The sequence below is a fragment of the Schistocerca nitens genome, chromosome 2 (assembly GCF_023898315.1).
Source record: "Schistocerca nitens isolate TAMUIC-IGC-003100 chromosome 2, iqSchNite1.1, whole genome shotgun sequence".
In the NCBI taxonomy this organism is placed as follows: Eukaryota; Metazoa; Arthropoda; class Insecta; order Orthoptera; family Acrididae; genus Schistocerca; species Schistocerca nitens.
Genome location: NC_064615.1, coordinates 368,606,302 through 368,625,042, shown reverse-complemented (window position 1 = coordinate 368,625,042; position 18,741 = coordinate 368,606,302). Strand labels below are relative to the sequence as shown.

The 18,741-nt window shown below is 38.8% G+C and overlaps 1 protein-coding gene across 2 annotated transcripts in view; it reads right to left on the bottom strand.

Annotated features, from left to right (window-relative positions):
* LOC126236190 (Golgi-specific brefeldin A-resistance guanine nucleotide exchange factor 1) overlaps positions 1–18,741 on the bottom strand; it is a 321,970-nt gene that overhangs the window by 155,017 nt on the left and 148,212 nt on the right. For both annotated transcript variants that reach the window (XM_049945293.1, XM_049945291.1), the window contains exons 20-23: positions 15,522–15,664; positions 15,090–15,205; positions 3,119–3,278; positions 877–1,099 (exon numbers count right to left, since the gene is read on the bottom strand). In XM_049945293.1, the coding sequence (XP_049801250.1) occupies positions 877–1,099; positions 3,119–3,278; positions 15,090–15,205; positions 15,522–15,664 (642 nt within the window). The remainder of the gene's footprint in view (positions 1–876; positions 1,100–3,118; positions 3,279–15,089; positions 15,206–15,521; positions 15,665–18,741) is intronic.

Below are 18,741 nucleotides of genomic sequence, written 5' to 3'. Positions count from 1 at the left end.
TTTATGGATCATTTTTCTTTGCAGAAAAAACTGTAACGGGAATCATGTACCCGCATATGTTGGAACAATGGATGTTCCCTTAAGTTATGGAAGATTCCCAGAACTTCATGCATATGTTGGAACAATGGATGTTCCCTTAAGTTATGGAAGATTCCCAGAACTTCATTTTCCAACAGGACGGAACTCTGCCTCATTGGCACCATGATGTAAGAGGCATTTTGAGCATTTTCCAACAGGATTGAGCTCCACCCTATTGGCACTGTGATGTACAAGGCTTTCTGAGTGGCTCCCTTCCTCAGCGCTGGATCAGTCGCAGGGGACTTGATGACCTGGCTCTGCACTTCTGGCCACAGAGATCTCCTGATCTCTCACCCTGCAACTATTTCTTATGGAGTTATGCAAAGGAAGCTGTTTCCGTCCCAGCTCTACCAACCACTTGAACGATCTGTGGAACCAGATCACTGCTGCCCTGCACTCAATAACAGCAGATATGGGTTTGCATGTGTAGGACGAGTTTGGCTACTGCGTCGATGTTTGCCGTGCAGCCAACGGTGGCCACATTCAACATTTATCACATTTCTAATTATTAAATAATTATTAAAAACTAATTAATTAAAAATTATTAAATTTATTAAATTGATAAACATTATGACAAAACTTTGAAACCTCTTCTCTTCACTGGTATAAAACTTGTTAATTTTGGATTTGTACTTGAATACATATGAAGTTTTCAAAATAGGTACATCATTTAGAATAACTGTGTATATTTAAGCAATTATGTTTCTTATTCCCTTTTTATTTTCATTCTGTCCCCTAACACACACACACACACACACACACACACACACACAATGATTTATTAAGAGCAGTACAAACCTTGTTCATCCGGAACGCCACTGTTGTCACCTACCACTCTTGGTGGATGTGCTCCTGCACCCACACATTCAAGCAGTGTAAAAATAATAGTCCAGTCAGTTTCCGAATGAATATTAGCAGCACTTGTCTTTAAAAGCTCATATAACCCATAAGCTATCTGACGAGAAACACGGAGAAGTGGTAAAGGTTTCAGCAAGAGCAACATTCTTAAAGAGTGAAGAACCTGAAAAATGTATCACACAGAACAATTAAATCTATCAAATAATATGTTTAATGAAACTAAATTACAAAAAAATTCAGTATTAAGAATACCATAATCCAAAAAAATTCAGAATTAAGAATACGATAATCCAAATAAAAACCTAAAAATGACAACAGTAACTAATATTTTTCAAATTAAATCAACTTAAATCAAATGTACAGAATTGATAGCGATCAAATAAATGTAATGCACTAGCATTAAATAACAGTGAAACCTGCTCAAAAATGATAAATCTGCACTGTAATGAATGGAAATTTGTACTAAAGTGATATTCAAACCCAGACCACCACCTGGCAGTAAGATGGATATATGGCTCAAACATACACAGCAGGCTGAAAGATATGATATTAAAAAACAGCACACATCATTTTTACATCTTCATTTGGTATCCTCTACTCTTTTCCATGCAAATAGTTCATACATCTTTCATCAACCCCATTGTAATGTTGCGCTCTGGGACTTTAACGTCTCTCTCCCTTAGAGAACCTGTCAGTCTGTAAAACCTCATTTGGCCTAATCAAAACTGAGAGGTTCCTTTTTTTATGATCATCTTTCCCCAACTTTCTTATAGGAAAATTAGATTTCATCCATCACAATTTATACAAAATGTCTTTAGCTCTTGCAATTTCCTCATCTGTTTGCACACATTGCTTCAGTAACCATCTCTTTCTTTCCTTACCACTCTTACATTACACTCTGTTCTGCAGAAATGGTCCAAAGGGCTCTGAGCACTATGGGACTCAACTGCTGTGGTCATCAGTCCCCTAGAACTTAGAACTACTTAAACCTAACTAACCTAAGGACATCACACACATCCATGCCCGAGGCAGGATTCGAACCTGTGACCGTAGCGGTCGCACGGTTCCGGACTGCGCGCCTAGATCCGCGAGACCACCGTGGCCGGCTGTTCGGCAGAATGGCTGTATGGTGCATGCTATGGTTATTTTGCTACAAAAGCCTACCTCTATGTTTCATCTGTTATACTACTACTACTACTAATAATAATAATAATAATAAATAACTCATCCACAATGGAAAAAATTCATAGAAGTTTATTGCTGTAAGTTGTATCCTATAACATGTTGTTTAAAATGATATGAAACTAGAAACATTTTAATGTTTCTTTCATTTCAATCTTTTACTTATCTTTAATCTTGTGGTCTCACAATATCTCTTTATAAACTACAACCACATCATAGCTAATACTTTTTAAGGTTGAACTACAGAACTGAGTACTGAATGTGTTCTGTTCCGAAATATACATAATTACACACACACACACACACACACACACACACACACACACACACATTTTAATACATTATTAGTGATAATTTCATTGTCACAGTGGAGCAGCACCTCTACACTGCCCATGGTCATTCTTTTTCACAAAAATCTCACTGAAAAACATAGTAACTTTAGAAATTCATAGCTCAAACTAATCAATTTCAACAAAGTGAGAATACACTATGCACTTCTAAAATGTGTAATAGTGTTTGGTCAAGCCAAAATGCCATGGAAAGAGTTATTCCCCTCACTCATTCTTTTCACCTCTATTCTTAATTTACTGACAAGAAGAACAGTTCACTAAGCATTTATGAAGTACATGAAGTTATAGTGTTGCAATTCATTAACAAACATAATATTTCACAAAGAGCTCTTATACAGATAACTATGCTATCATATCTGTTAGAGACTGCTGTAGCCTAACCCTTTGACCTAACACAGATGTCAAGCATAGATGGTGTTAGATACATCATATACGACAAATATGCTGTGCATGCTTTACATGGTTCTCTAGCTAAGAATAATCTAGTACTGATTGTGTAAGTGATGTTCTTATTGGAACTAAGATTGGCAACAAAATTCCTGCACAAACATTTATGATATTCCAATGTCGACCTGGTACAATTAAACCTACAACATTATAGAATTTGAAGAGGTACAAATGAACAGGAATAAATAGGTATTTCATCTCACCATAGGGCTCATGTCTTCTCTTCGCATAAGTCGAATGGCCAATCGCAGCAAACCAACAACAGATCTCTCCATCAAGAAACAATGATCACAAGCTGAGGCACTCATTACTAGACTATACATATGATCTCTTACGACCTGCCATATTGAACTCACACGATCCCTGTAAAATAATCAAAAAGGACCTAATGACAAATTTGAAATGAGAGTGGACAGGGAGGAAATGGAAGGAGCAGATTTGGTTACTTTGCAGCCAAAAATTAATGTATGTACAAGAAGTTCATTAAAATAAAAATTAAAATAATGAAACATCAATTTCATACATGAAATCTGCTTTAACGGTGACAAGAAAATGACAAACAAGAAAAGCAAATCATTCCATTAAGTCTGCGGATTTCAAAAATTACCTTTAGGATAACATACATTTTAGAGGAAACTTCAAGGCTACTGAGAAATGACACTATTCATTACCCTATAATTTCATTTACTAGTATTTTGCTATTCCCTTTTTCTTTCTTTTCAAATGGACAGTCTGTGCATCATTTCTGCTTGATCATGAATTGTTACACTTGTGTTAGATACATGCCACAAAACCTTTAAAAAATGTTTCAGCAACTGACACCATAAAATGGCATTAAAGAGAGAAAGAGAGAGATTTCTAAGTCACAGTGCAATAATGTTAATCATGAAAGGCATGTGTGTATTGTCACAGCCATAGCTCTGTATACACCAACTTTTTGAACTTGAACCCAGTAATTTGGTGTTTTCATGTATGATGAATAACAAAAGTTGCCTAACTGGAGGCTTAATTTGTTTTAGATTCGATTTCCAAGCAGTTCTTTTATATTCAGTATCTTGAGCAGCTTATTCACAGCCATCTTTTTATCACTTTCTTCTCTTCCAACTATCTATTTTTCTACTCTCTGAAAAGGCATTTATATTCTCAGACAACAACATTTCACTGTATTTACGTATCTTCACTGTATTTACGTATCTTCTCTTACAGTTTTACCTGCTTCTTTAGTAAGCAGACTTCTGTTCCTAATGTTTTAATATAAATTTGCTTAAGTATTCAGCTATAATCTTACAATGGAAAATCCAGGATGTAATAATGACCATATTATGAAAAGGATAGAATGCTACTCACCATGTAGCAGAGATGTTGCATCACAGAGAGAGACAACAAAAGGACTGTCAACCAAGTAATCTTTTGGCCCAAAAAGTCATTCATCTGAATTAGACAACATACACATGCACATTCATGCAAAGTAAAATCACAAACTTTGTGAGTGGCATTTGCATAAGAGTTTGTGTGTTTCGTCTCATTTAGAAGAAGATCTTTTTGAGCTGAAAGTTTACTCTTTTGATTGTCTTTTTGTTGTGTCTATCTCCAATATATGGTGAGTAGCAATCTATCCTTTTCATAACACTGCCAGCTATAATCTAACCTTGAATATCAGCAGATAAGGTAAATGGTCCTAGCATCTATATGGGTAAATAGTATCAGAAGCTACACGTTTCCAAATTAAACTAGAGAATCAGAAAGTGACTGGCATATACAACATATTTTTTGAGACTGGCTCAATAGTTCCTTGTTGTGGGATCATGTCAAAGTTAAATTTGATTAAATATTAGTAGAAGCAGCTCAGAATATCTCATTCTAGCACAGCAAATGAGTGATTTGCATCATAATGGTCCCAAAATCTATAAGGCAGTAATGTGACCACTGAAAGTTGAACGTCAGCACATGCATCATAGCCATCAACAAAATTTTAGGAAACATATTAGCAATGTCCTTGCCTAACAGCTCTCAGTAATGACAATGGATCTAATTACTCCAGTCTTGCTGTAGTTAGAAAAGCGAAGAAGTTTGATAACCTGTTTCACTATGAGATTGATCAGCAACAACTGAAGTATTATCTGGAAGTATGTCACAAAACAGACAGAAAAAAATCCATTTTTATTTAGGGAATAGACTCACTATATCAAATTACTAGTATCACAGTCGTTATTTTTGTGCACAGCTGCTACAAAGTGAAAAATCTCCGAAACACAACTAAAGTTCTAAAAACCTTCATCTGTCTTGTTGTGTGCTGCTATCACCACACACAATGAACACCAGAAACTGGTTAAACAGTGACTGAGGATGAGGAGTGCATCAAATTAGGAGACATACATAAAACTTGCAAATTAATCATTCTTGTCTCAGTGGTCCAGACAGACCCTGCAGACAAAGGTTTCACCATGTAGCAATTATCCACAATGATTACCTGACATAAGGTCAGGTCTCCACATAACAAGCCCTGTCATAGTGATCCCATCACCTAAGTTCAGCACAACCTCCAATCGCTACTCAAATCCTTAGACTCCTCCCAGAAGCAACCCCTTGCCCTGACTATCTCCTACTCCACTCCCAACAACTTTCCACACACCCATCTTCTACATGCTTCCCAAAATACATAGATCCAAACCATTATATCTGGTTACTGTGATCCCTCTGAAAGTATCTCTGTTTCTGTTTATCACACCTCCAACCAATTGTCACATCCTAGCCACCCACATGAAAAAAAGATACAAAGCACTTCCTTCACGAACTCTCGACCATCACCACCACCATGTCGCTGATACCACTCCTTATATGCCATATGCCATGATCCCTCTGTGCTCATGGCCTTGCCGCTATTGAACAGTTCTCCCAAAATCCTTCTAACTCCTAAAGCGTCACCTCACCCCTTACACATCTAGCTACATCTTCACGCATAACCACTTCACCTTTGCAGGGAAGACATAAAAAACAACTTGCAGCAAGGCCATAGGCACCAGTGTCGCATCCTCCCATCCCACTATGCCAACCTGTTTACAGTCTATCTGAAGGAAAACTTCAAAGCCACCTGAAAACCACAAACAGCTTGTCAGGTTCTGGTTCACTGATGACATCTTCATGATCTAGACCCAGGGCCAAGACATCCCATTCACATTCCCCCACAGCGTCAATATCTTCACCCAGTCCTCCCCAATCCAATAAGCCCTCTTCCCGGACATATAACTCCACATCTCTAACGGCTTCATACCTCTCTCCATATCAAGCCCAAACCCTACAGTAGTTGCAGGAATTACATAAGTGACCCACATGTGGAAATTCAAAAAATTTGAAAATCAAGTAGTGACACTGCTTTGAGCCTCTGTGTACTTTAAGACTGATTGTTGGGGGACCTTCTCAGCATAGTGCAAGTGCAGGTCACTTCTTGTGCCACAGGAGCTTGTTAAAGGCTTTGATCTACCATTGTAATACGCACAAACTATTACTTAAGTATTTTTGGAACACATTTTTTTCCGTAGTCCATTTTTTCCTCACTTTGTTGGAATATGTTTATTATATTAACTGATTATTTTTTTTACAGCACACAAACATTTAAAATAATCATGTAGTTTGATTTAATTTTAGCAAAATTATGGATCAGACGCAGGAAGCTCGAATTCTAGCGTTGCTGAAGAAGACTGAGAAGGAGAAAGATAATCCTCACGAATTCTAATGATGCAGATTGTGTTCTGGGACAGCAGGACCATCAGCCTGAGTCTGAGCAAGAGAAAGAAGCCCCTAGTAAGGCATCTGAAAACAGTCCTGAATTTTCACATGATGAACCATCCCAGAGAAGTAGGTAGGTTGACTCTAACACTTGTGTAGGTGACATGATATGGTCAAAGACTACTACTCTGAATGTAGGACCAAGTAGAACTCTTAACATTGAACATGTGGTTCCTCATCCTAAAGGAACTGCAAACAGAAAACTACTACTGAAGATTGCACATCCCTTTTTGGTCAATAATATCATTGACCTCATAGTCACATACACTAACATAAAAAATATACCATATCAAGAATAATTATCCTTTTGTGTGTGTATTTGACTACGCTCAAACAAAGTTCTTATCAGAACTTTGCAGTTTGATATTGCTGACTGGGAACTTCATGCAAAAATTGTCAAATTCACCCCAATACATGAAGTATTTTGTATGTTCCTTACAAATTTTCAACACTATTGTGTTCCAGAGTGCTGAAACGACTTTGGATGAACAGCTTTTGGCATTCAGGGGACACTGTCCATTTAGGCAGTATATTCCCAGCAAGCCCACAAAATAAAGAGGGGAGGTATTTGTGCTTGTCCATGCTCACTACCCATATACTTTCAACTTGGAAATATATGCAGGCCTACAATGAGAAGGGCCATATCGCTACAGTAATGAAAGAGATGATGTGGTAATGAGAATCCTACATCCTGTGCTCAGCAAAAACATCGATATAACAATGGACAACTGGTTCTCTTCACTTCATGTTGCTAAGCAGCTGTTTGAAAGTAGAACAACCATGGTTGCCACAGTACGGATGGACAAGAGAGACATCCCCAAAGACTTGTGTGTGGCAAACGGCAATCCAATAAATTCTTCAAAATTTGGCTTCCATCCCCTTGCACATTGGTTTATTACATGTTGAACCCTAGCAAAGTGGTGATTTTGATGTCAACAATACACAATGACACAAAAATTGATGCAGATACAGGATCTGAAAAGAAACCAGAAATAATAAGCTAATACAACTGCACGAATAATGATTTGGATGTAGTTGATAAGATGTGCATGCTATATGACATATCCATAAAATATGGTACGAGGTCATCATCTTGAATTTCTGATTTCCTGCACCTTAGCACCCTCAACGGCACTTTGCATATACTGCATTTATGCAGTGAACCATAACTACAGAAACCAGATGGCAGTTATAAGAGTCAAGAGGCATGAAAGGGAGGCACTAGTCGGGAAGGGATGGTGACAGGGTTGTAGCCTATCCCCAATGTTATTCAATCTGTTCATTGAACAAGCAGTAAAGGAAACAAAAGAAAAATTCGGTGTAGGAATTAAAATCCATGCATAAGAAATAAAAACTTTGAGGTTTGCTGATGACATTGTAATTCTATCAGAGACAGCAAAGGACCTGCAAGAGCAGTTGAACAGAATGGACAGTGTCTTGAAAGGAGGATATAAGATGAACATAAAAAAGCCAAACGAGTGTAATGGAAGGTGGTCAAATTAAGTCGGCTGATGCTGAGGGAATTAGATTAGGAAATGAGACACTTAAAGTAGTAGAGTAGTTTTGCTACTTGGAGAGCAAAATAACTGATGATGGTCAAACTAGACAGGATATAAAATGTAGACTGGCAATGGCAAGGAAAGCGTTTCTGGACAACAGAAATTCGTTAACATCGAGTATAGATTTGTGTGTCAGCAACTCATTTCTGAAAGTATTTGTATGGAGTGTAGCCATGTATTGAAGTGAAACATGGACGATAAATAGTTTGTACAAGAGAATAGAAGCTTTCAAAATATGGTGCTACAGAAGAATGCTAAAGATTAGATGGATAGATCTCACAACTAATGAGGAGGTATTGAATAGAATTGGGGAGAAGAGAAATTTGTGGCACAACTTGACCAGAAGAAGGGATCAGTTTGTACGACATGATCTGATCCGAGGCATCAAGGGATCACCAATTTAGTATTGGAGGGCAGCGTGGAGGGTTTAATCGTAGAGGGAGACCAAGAGATGAATACACAAAACAGATTCATAAGGAGGTAGGTTGCAGTAGGTACTGAGAGATGATGAAGCTTGCACAGGATAGAGTAGCATGGAGAGCTGCATCAATCCAGTCTCTGGACTGAAGACCACAACAACAACCACAATAACAACAACAACAACAACAACAACCATAACTACACTGCGGTTTGACATTGAGATTTCCTTATTTACCTGTCCCTGGTTGAAACCTCTGGCTCACTGAAGATTGGGAAAAAAAGTTACCAAGAAGACTGTCCTTCAAAATAAAAAACTCTGTCATGCCTCTGGTGGACAGCCAACCACCAACTTTGGGAATGACACAGAGGAGTCCTGTGGATCATTGTTATTACAGCGGAAGTTCACAAAATAGTAGTACACGAAAAGTGTGTACTAAATTCATTTGGCCCAACTGTTGTAAAATCATCTGTATGTCTTGTTCCAAAAACCATTATTAGTTAGTACTTACAAAAAATCCATATTTTTCAGACTAAATCAAAGCCAATGATGTCATCTTCATTTAAACTGTGGCTTGTTATTAATATCTTTTTTTTCTTCAAATATGAGGTAATATGTTTACTTTGTGTTGATAGTTGTTTTAGACCTCACTATGGCCAACAAACAAAACAAAATTCATCATCATCATCATCATCATCATCATCATCATCATCATCATCGCCATCCTACCAAAAGGCAGGTTTTCACATGGTAGTTCTCCAGGCTGTCCAGTCTTCTGCCATCCTCTTCAGGTCTGCATAATTTCCTCTTCCCTTTATGTCATCTATCATCTTGTATCTCCTTCTTCCTCTCAGTCTTCTCCCACAAACTAATCCTTCCAAAGCATCTGCTAGCAAGCACTCCCTTCTCAGTGAATGTCCCAACCAGTTCTTTTTCCTTTCTCTTACAACCTTCAGCAGACACTTTCTCTCACCAACCCTTTCCATTACTCTTTCATTACTCACTCTTTCCAGCCAGCTTATTCTCGCCATTCTCCTCCAAATCCACATTTCAAATGCTTCAAACCTTTTTTCATCCTCTCATCTCAGCGTCCATGTTTCTGCCCCATATAGAGCCACACTCCAGACAAAACATTTGCCAAGCCTTTTCCTTAGACCTTTATCTAATTTGCCACATAAGAGTCTCCTCTTTCTGTTGAATGCCTCCTTCGCTACAGCAATTCAAGTTTCACCTCCTGGTGAGGTCTCAACTCTTCAGTATTGTGCTTCCAAGATATTTAAATGCGCTTACTTGGCTAATGGTAGATTGTCCTATTTTAATATTGAACAGTCTGTGTCTTGTACTGATGACAATACTCTTTGTTTTTGCTGTGTTTCTTTGCATCCCATATTCCACACAGGCTTCATTCAGATCTTTGAGCATGTTATTCACTGTCTACTCACTTTCTGCCACTAATACCATGTCATCAGCAAATCTTATACATTCTATTCTCTTTCCACCAATACATATTCCTCTTTTCCCATCTAAGGCTTTCGAAATAATCTCTTCAAAGTATGCATTAAACAACAATGGGGAAAGGCAACAACCTTGTCTAACACCTCATCCAATGCTGCTTCCTTCTGACATTTCATTTCCAATCCTTGTCCTTACTTTCTGTTGTAAATATAGATTCTGTATAAGTCATCTCTCTTCCACTCTACTCCTTTCCTCTTCAAAATATCCATCAGCTTGTTCCACTGAACTCTGTCAAAAGCCTTCTCTAAATCTATAAAAACAGCACAGATTTCACTACCTTTTTCCATATATCTTTTCCCTATAGTTCTTAACAGGCCAGTATCATCTCTTGTTCCCTTTCCTCTTCTAAATCCGAACTGATCCTCTGCAATCCCTCTATCCAGCTTGCCATATAGCCTTCTATTCAACGCTCTCAGCAACACTTTAGCTGCATGAGAAATAGACTGATGGTCCGATGCTCTTCACATTTTTTAGTGTTTTTCTTTTTCTCTATTGGTATCCTTACTGTTGCAAGGAAGTCCTCAAGCCTTTCCCCTTTGTCATATATCTTGTTACAGAGGTAGACTATTTCTTTACTTGCCTTGTTTCCCAGACTCTTCAACAGTTCTGCTGGTAAATCATCAATTCCACATGCCTTCCTATTCTTCATCTCCTTCAGCAGCTTTTCAACTTCTGCTTCCAAGATGGTGAATCCCTTTCCATCTTCCAGCACATATTGCTCCTCTTCAACCTTAATTTTGCTTTGCATTTCACCCCCCTTATACAGACATTCAATATATTCTTGCCATCTGTTCAAAACCACCTGTGGTTCTTCTGCTAGAGTACCATCTGCTCTTTCTATCTCCAAGTTGAGGGAGCCAAGACTGGAGAATAGGGGGGGATATGAAATGAGTTGGAATCCTATTTCCATTAATTGTGCGACCATGACTGCTGAGGTGTGTGCTGGTTCACTGTCATGACGGACAAGACTTTTTTGCGGTCCAATCACCGGCGTTTTACTTGCAGCTCGGTTTTCAAACGGTCCAATAATGATGAATAGTATGCACTTGTAATAGTTTTACCCTTTTCCAGATAGTCAATGAGGATTATCCCCTGCAAATCCCGAAAGACAGTCGCCATAACCTTTCCATCAGAAGGAATGGTCTTCACCTTTTTTGGTGCAGATTCTCCCTTTGTAACCCATTGTTTAGATTGTTTCTAGAATGAAATTTTCACTCTACAGCGGAGTGTGCACTGATATGAAACTTCCTGGCAAATTAAAACTGTGTGCCGGACCGAGACTCTAACTCGGGACCTTTGCATTTCGCGGGCAAGTGCTCTACCATCTGAGCTACCGAAGCACGACTCACGCCCCATCCCCACAGCTTTAATTCCACCAGTACCTCGTCTCCTACCTTCCAAACTTTACAGAAGCTCTCCTGAGAACCTTGCAGAACTAGCACTCCTGAAAGAAAGGGTATTGCGGAGACATGGCTTTGCCAAACCGTTTCAAGAGCAGTTTATCGATATCCTTTAATTTTTCCAGGTTTGGGGCACACCTTTCGGTAGAGTACTTAAGGTAATATTGTCAATTTTCTAATGTTTCCTCAAGAGAGAACAGAAAACACCAATGCACATCTATAATTGGGCTCACCCCTAACCAAAACTGCAGACTTGCCTTACTTGAAGACAATTCTTTTATACTGGTAAAGTCGGAAATGCCATCCACTTGGAGGTTTATTTATTTGAGATACACTATGTTTCCAGTTTTGTACGGGGAAATTACTTCCAAGTCTTAGAACAGTATCTTCTTCCTCAAACAGTTCAATATATTCTGCAGGATCCACAATGACAGTTCTTCTCCACATCATCTTCTCTATTCTTCCAAACACAGTCTGGAGGCAGGAAAGAATGTTCAACAACAGGAAACATTAGATGTATTACTTGAATGTTAATGGGAGATTCAAGCTGCAACCAATAACACAGCATTCCAACCATTGCAGAATTCTTATTTTGGCCAGGGCACCCATTTTCATACAGTTCAACAGTTTTAACCTCCTGTAGATCAGAATGGTTCAGGTGGTAGTGTAAAGTGGAAACAATTTCATTGCACCCTTTGGGGCATTCGATCCAGTTGTAGATCATATTCATTTCTTTGTTCTGAGGAGATTTTGACCCACCTCTGCAGATTGTAAGGTTATATTCATGTAACTGCCTGGAGTAATAAGATCTGATAGCTTGGGCAAGGCCATATTCTTCCGACAGTCGAAGGAAATTTTGATCACCGCTGACTTCCTTCTGTAACAGGGCTTTAAAAGCAGCCACTCTGACCTTATGCACACAAAATTTTGTCATTGCAGATAACTTTTCTTTCAGCGACAGACAAGCTGACTTCATTTGCAGGGTGAGGAACTGACATTCAGAACATACAACAGTAGCTGGTGCCTTGAAACTAATATTATAATCAGTCAAAAAAAAATTGTTCAGAAATAATCTTACGTCACTTTCATTTCAGGGAGGGCTCCTCAACTATGACTTCGCCATAATTTGTGAATACTCAGTTCCGTAGGCAAGTACAATCTCATAGATTTGCGTCTACAGTAGTGAGATTCGACGGGCTGTAGTTTTTCAATGAATACTTTAACCTCTTCTTGTATTTTGAGATACTTGGGAGATCTTGCGTCACCTCCTCCAATCTCCTTTGGTGACAGACCTGTGGTGAATGATTTTTTACACTCCTTTCACTCTGTCTATGCCCAGTATTGATAAGAAGGTCTTCTGACAAATCTGCACTAATGTGGGTCCACTGCTTGCCTTGACTCTGATGAAATACTTTACAGACATGCATTTCCTGGAACTGTTTTGCTTCACAGCTCTCTCTGTTTTAGGTGCTTCTTGAGTTGTGTATCTCAGAATATATTCATCTTGTCTCACCTGGTCACTGAGCTTAGAATACGCTTGATGAAATCACCTTACATCTTGCGAAGTTCATCGCACTGGAAGACAGTTTTCGCATGTTTGCAAGTAAGCACTGTCGGCAGGCATTTTGAAACATACCTGAATGAAGAATTATGAGTAAGATGGTTCTATGGTTTACAAAATAAATCTAACAAACTTAAATAGTTTTTATATGGAAGACTGAGACAGACGAAGGGTATGTTACAGCAACATATAGGTAAGCATGTTTAGCTATTCCATTTAGCTGTATTCTTTTTCCATCTTTAAGGATCTCTTGTCTTCTTCCTGATATGTATATGGCTAATCTCCAATTGACTTCCATTTTTCATTAATGTACACTATTTTACTGAAACTTTAGACACCACTGGCATGTCTTTCAAACACGTGTGTGTGAGAAACTGGGGCGAACAGTATTGCCAACTGTTTCAAAGACTACACAGTGAACTCAGCACTTCATAAACAATGTACTAACATTTACGTCATACATTATTATTTGAGATACATTCCAGTTGTGGTACCAGGTGTTTGGATAAGGTGGATTTCGGAAACATCTTAGGATAAGGCAGGTTTTGGAAATGTCAGCTGAATTTGTGCTATATTTACATGGGGAAAAAGCAGGTTTAGGAACAGTTTTCTTATTGGAAAAGATGCCAAACAACATGAGCTATAGAGATAAGGCAATAACTCAGTTTTCATAAAAAATGGATAAGGCGAATTTTGGAATATTGCACCTCATATGGTTTGTCAGTTATGGGACTGATATAGGTGGTGCCCTATATCCAGTAAAACATACCTTATCACAGGGAGAAACACCAGTGAAATGAAAAATGTTATATCAGCTGTTATGTAACCACTGTTCGGTCTCTTACATTGACATGACTTCCACCAAGTTATCAGTTAGCAGGAATGGGTGTAAGCAGACAATGTATACCAGCAGCACAGAATATCCTATTGCAAGCATGCTCTGCAACACGACAGTTGTGACCACAGTGCCTGTTTCACCACATGTGCCATCCGGATTCTTCCTCCAGACACCAGTTTCTCAGAACTCAGCAGGTGGGAAATGGCATTACAACATGTCCTCGGTTCTTGCCACACACCTGGCACTAAAATTACATTAAATTCTTCATCTCAGCATTTCTTCACAGTAACTATTCCTTTTTCACTCTCTTCTCGTTTTCTATATTTTTCAATTTCTGAAATGTCAATGCCCTCCCCCACCTCCATCACATAGTACATACTTAGCTTCCTGCTCTTGTTAACTAATGCACAATGTTTTGGCAGAAACATCTATCTTGCGTTTTACCGTATCTTCCACCTTTAAGCTCTCAGGTTTTCAAATCTCGTCTCATGCAATCCCCAACAAGCAGTCTTTTCTTCTTATCCCATCCAGAAAGTCTCTCTGACAAGGGTTCTGGGTAACTTTTCCAAACCATCCACATTTTCTAAACCTCACCAGCCCTTTTCCTTAACCCCTCTTCCTCCCACTCCAACCCTTCTGCCAGAAGGAGCCACTGGCTCCTGAATCTTGCAAACGTAAATATCTTTAAGTGTGTGATCTCCTGCTGCCACTTGGCGAGTATATTTTTTATCTAGCCAATTACATTATACATTCAAAATTGGATTATTTTCAATGAAATACGAACTTTAATTCAGTATCATAATATTCCAAAATCTGAAGAGCCTTTGCAAAAATCCACCAGCTAAGCACCATTCAAGGGACACTTCCATTTAATTAAAAAAATTGCTAACAAATTGTAGTAACCATTAACTAAAAAATAAATAACCTATCTGCCTGGCAGTTTACTAATGAATAGTTTAAAATTTACGTAGAAACCTAGACCTTAAAAAATTCAAGTTGACTTATCAAGCAGCAAGTGTTTAAGCTATGTTTCATTATGCTAGCACCTATATTACAAAATATTAATGTTAAAACATTGCACACTTCTCAGTTCTCACCTGTTCTGTATAACAATCTTCAGTAAAAGTTCCAAGAAAAATACAGAAACATCTTCTTCAAAAGAAAGGCCCAAGGAAACATGACCATCTGGGCCATGGGAGGCATATATCAAAGCCTAGGAAGGAAATAAAATCTTTAATTTTTGCATTAAAAAGACATATAATGCTTTTTGTAAGTCTAATAAAACTTTGAATTTCTTCCAAAATAATATTACCTAGATTGCTCATAATTAATTATTTTCAACAATAATTATCTATGTTTTCTAAAAAAGATCAGAAATGTGTAAGGAAATCTTCAAATGTATACATGTTACAAAGGATAATTTGTTTGTAGAAGTTATAATAAACATCACAAAACAAAACAAATTCTGGTCATGGGACAATGTGGAAGGACTGTGTATTCTGCATCACTGAATATTCATAGGTACTCACCTTGACTAGTTCCTGCAGAGAGTCTATACGAAGAAACTTTGATTCAGTTATTAGCTGCTCTACATGACACTCTCTTACGCATGCACGTGCCGAGCGTATGTGTTCTTGGTCTTCAGGAGATGGTGATTTTTGGTTTGATGGTTCTTTAAAAAACAAATTATACATTAAGATCATAATACTGACATAACAGTACAAAATGTTAATTTTAAATTACTGGCGATGAGCTGGAAATGAGGAAGGTGACAGCCATGGCCAACCGTTTGGGATCATTCTGGCATTCAACTGGAATTAATACGGGAAGCCCAAATTAGAATGGCAATACCATATAATTCAGAGTAATCAGTACAAAAATGATGTAAACAACCATGCATGAGCAGCGCCTATTAGACAGAGGGGATCCAATAGCCAATAATTTCCAGTCATTCCACCAGGCAGGAGGTACACGGCTCGTGTTGTCTGAAGATCAACCATGCCTATACTGTCAATACTGCGGTTCGATCGTGTCCGCATTGTTACTTATCGCCAGGAAGGGCTCTCAACAAGGGTAGTGTCCTGGCGTCTCGGAGTGAACCAAAGTGGTGATGTTCAGACATGGAGGAGATACAGAGAGGCAACAACTGTTGATGACATGCCTCGCTCAGGCAGCCCAAGGGCTACTACTGCAGTGGATGACCGCTACCTACGGATTATGGCTCAGAGGAACCCTGACAGCAATGCCACCATGATCAATAATGCTTTTCGTGCAGCCACAGGACATCTTGGTATGACTCAAAACGTGCACAATAGGCCGCATGATGCGCAACTTCACACCCGATATCCACGGTGAGGTCCAACTTCGCAACCACGACACCATGCAGCGCAGTACAGATGGGCCCAACAACATGCCGAATGGACTGCTCAGGACTGGCATCACATTCTCTTCACTGATGAGTGTCACGTATGTCTTCAACCAGACAATCATTGAAGACGTATTTGGAGGCAACCTGGTCAGGCTAAACATCATACACACTGTCCAGCGAGTGCAGCAAGGTGGACGTTCCCTGCTGTTTTGGGGTGTCATTATGTGGGGCTGATTTACGCCGGTGGTGCTCATGGAAGGCACCATAACGGCTGTACAATACGTGAATACCATTCTCCGACCGATAGTGCAACCATATCGACAGCATATTGGTGAGGCATTTGTCTTCATGGATAACAATTCGCTCCACCATCATGCATGTCTTATAAATGACTTCCTTCAAGGTAACTACATCACCCGACTAGAGTGGCCAGCATGTTTTCCAGACATGAACCCTATCGAACATGCCTGGGATGGATTGAGAAGGACTGTTTATGAACGACGTAACCCCACCAACCACTCTGAGGAATCTACACTAATCACCGTTGAGAAGTGGGTCAATCTGGACCAACAGTACCTTGATGAACTTGTGGATAGTATGCCATGACGAATACAGGCATGCATCAATGCAACAGGGTATGCTGCTGGGTATTAGAGGTACCAGTGTGTACAGCAATCTGGACCACCACTTCTGAAGGTCTTGCTGTATGGTGGCACAACATGCAATGTGTGGTTTTCATGAGCAATAAAACGGATGGAAATGATGTTTATGTTGATCTCTATTCCAATTTTCTGTAAAGCTTCTGGGACTCTCAGAACCGAGGTGATGCAAAACTGTTTTTGGTGTGTGTATATTTCCTGAAACTTTTTAAATACAGTTACTCCTATTCAAAATCTAAACTTTTCTCAGGTAATATTTTACTCGTTTACCTGACAGAGAAAAAAGAACTCACTGTTGATGATGACATCACAGAAATGTATAAGGGTAGAAAAAAAAATTATGTTAGCTCAAGGAAGAATCTTCATAGAACATATTAGATTGGTGCGCAAGTTCATAGCATTTATCCATAACTTTAATAAACACAACAGATACACATAACAGAGACATTAGTCATCAATAACATGTTATCGTTTACTATCTACAACACTCTGCCAATGCTGGGGTAACTTTTTGATTCCAAGACTGTAGAAATCACGTGGATTTGAGGCAAAGAACTTGTTGATCCATATTTGAAACGCACTTTCATCCAGAAAGGAAGTTCTTTGTAGATTGTTTAACAGACAACAGAAATAACTGAAAATCTGGGGGTGTAACATGTGGTCAACACAGTGCGTGCAGAATGACTTCCCAACCCAATTCCTGTATAGTATTTTTGTCAGTCTAGCAGAATTCAGGTGGGCATTATGGTGGAGTAGCATCACTTCACACAGTCTTCCTAATCATCGTTCTTTGACTGCATTCCAAGATGTCTTATCTGTTGTTTTGAGTGCTGACTGGATAGTTAGAATAGCCCATAATTGACAAAATGACAGTATATAAACTCAAATGGCAACAGTGAACTACAAATAACAAAGGACAATGTATACATAAAATGTAAATGTCAGCAGTGATGGTTACATCTCAGGAAAGCATTTCGTAGTATGCCACACTATCGCTCTTCCGCCAGATGCATAGTATTATTTTTTGTTGATATGCCTACGTCTTTGAAAAGGGAGTTGCTTCTTTGTTTGGGCTCAGCCATTCCTTTCTTTTCCTTATGCTACCATTAAGACCCATTTCTTGCCACCAGTAATGATACAGGACAGAAACGGTCGTTGTTGTTCATGAGCCAATTGATGATGAGTGAGCAGAGATGCACATATTGCAACTGCTGATTTTTGTGATTTTTTTGTTTAGAGCATGTGGTACCCATACTACCCAATTTTTTTAACCTTCCTCACTGAATGCAAATGTCGCAAAATGGTGGAATGATCACAGTTTATCACATCTGCCAGTTTTCGAGTACAATGACATGAATCACTGTGAATTAGCATGTCTGAACAATTTTCATCAATTCCCAAGTGTCTTAACTGGCTGTGGAATGCAGTGCTCTAAATTTTCCTCGCTTCAGATATTTCCTATATTTCCTGATTAATTTCAAGACGAATCCACAGGCATGCTTTGCTATCTTGTATGATGATGATGATGATGATGATGATGATTCTAATACAACAATTGAGAAGGGAGCAAGTAGCATTGGCAAAAGAATTTTGTACACTATCTTTTTTACTAATATACTCAAAGATATAATAGCAACCACAGACTGACACCCAAGAGTGTGCATTTTTGCGATATTTGACAGATTGTGGGAGAAGTAATGGAAGGAGTGTCTTCACAAAGCC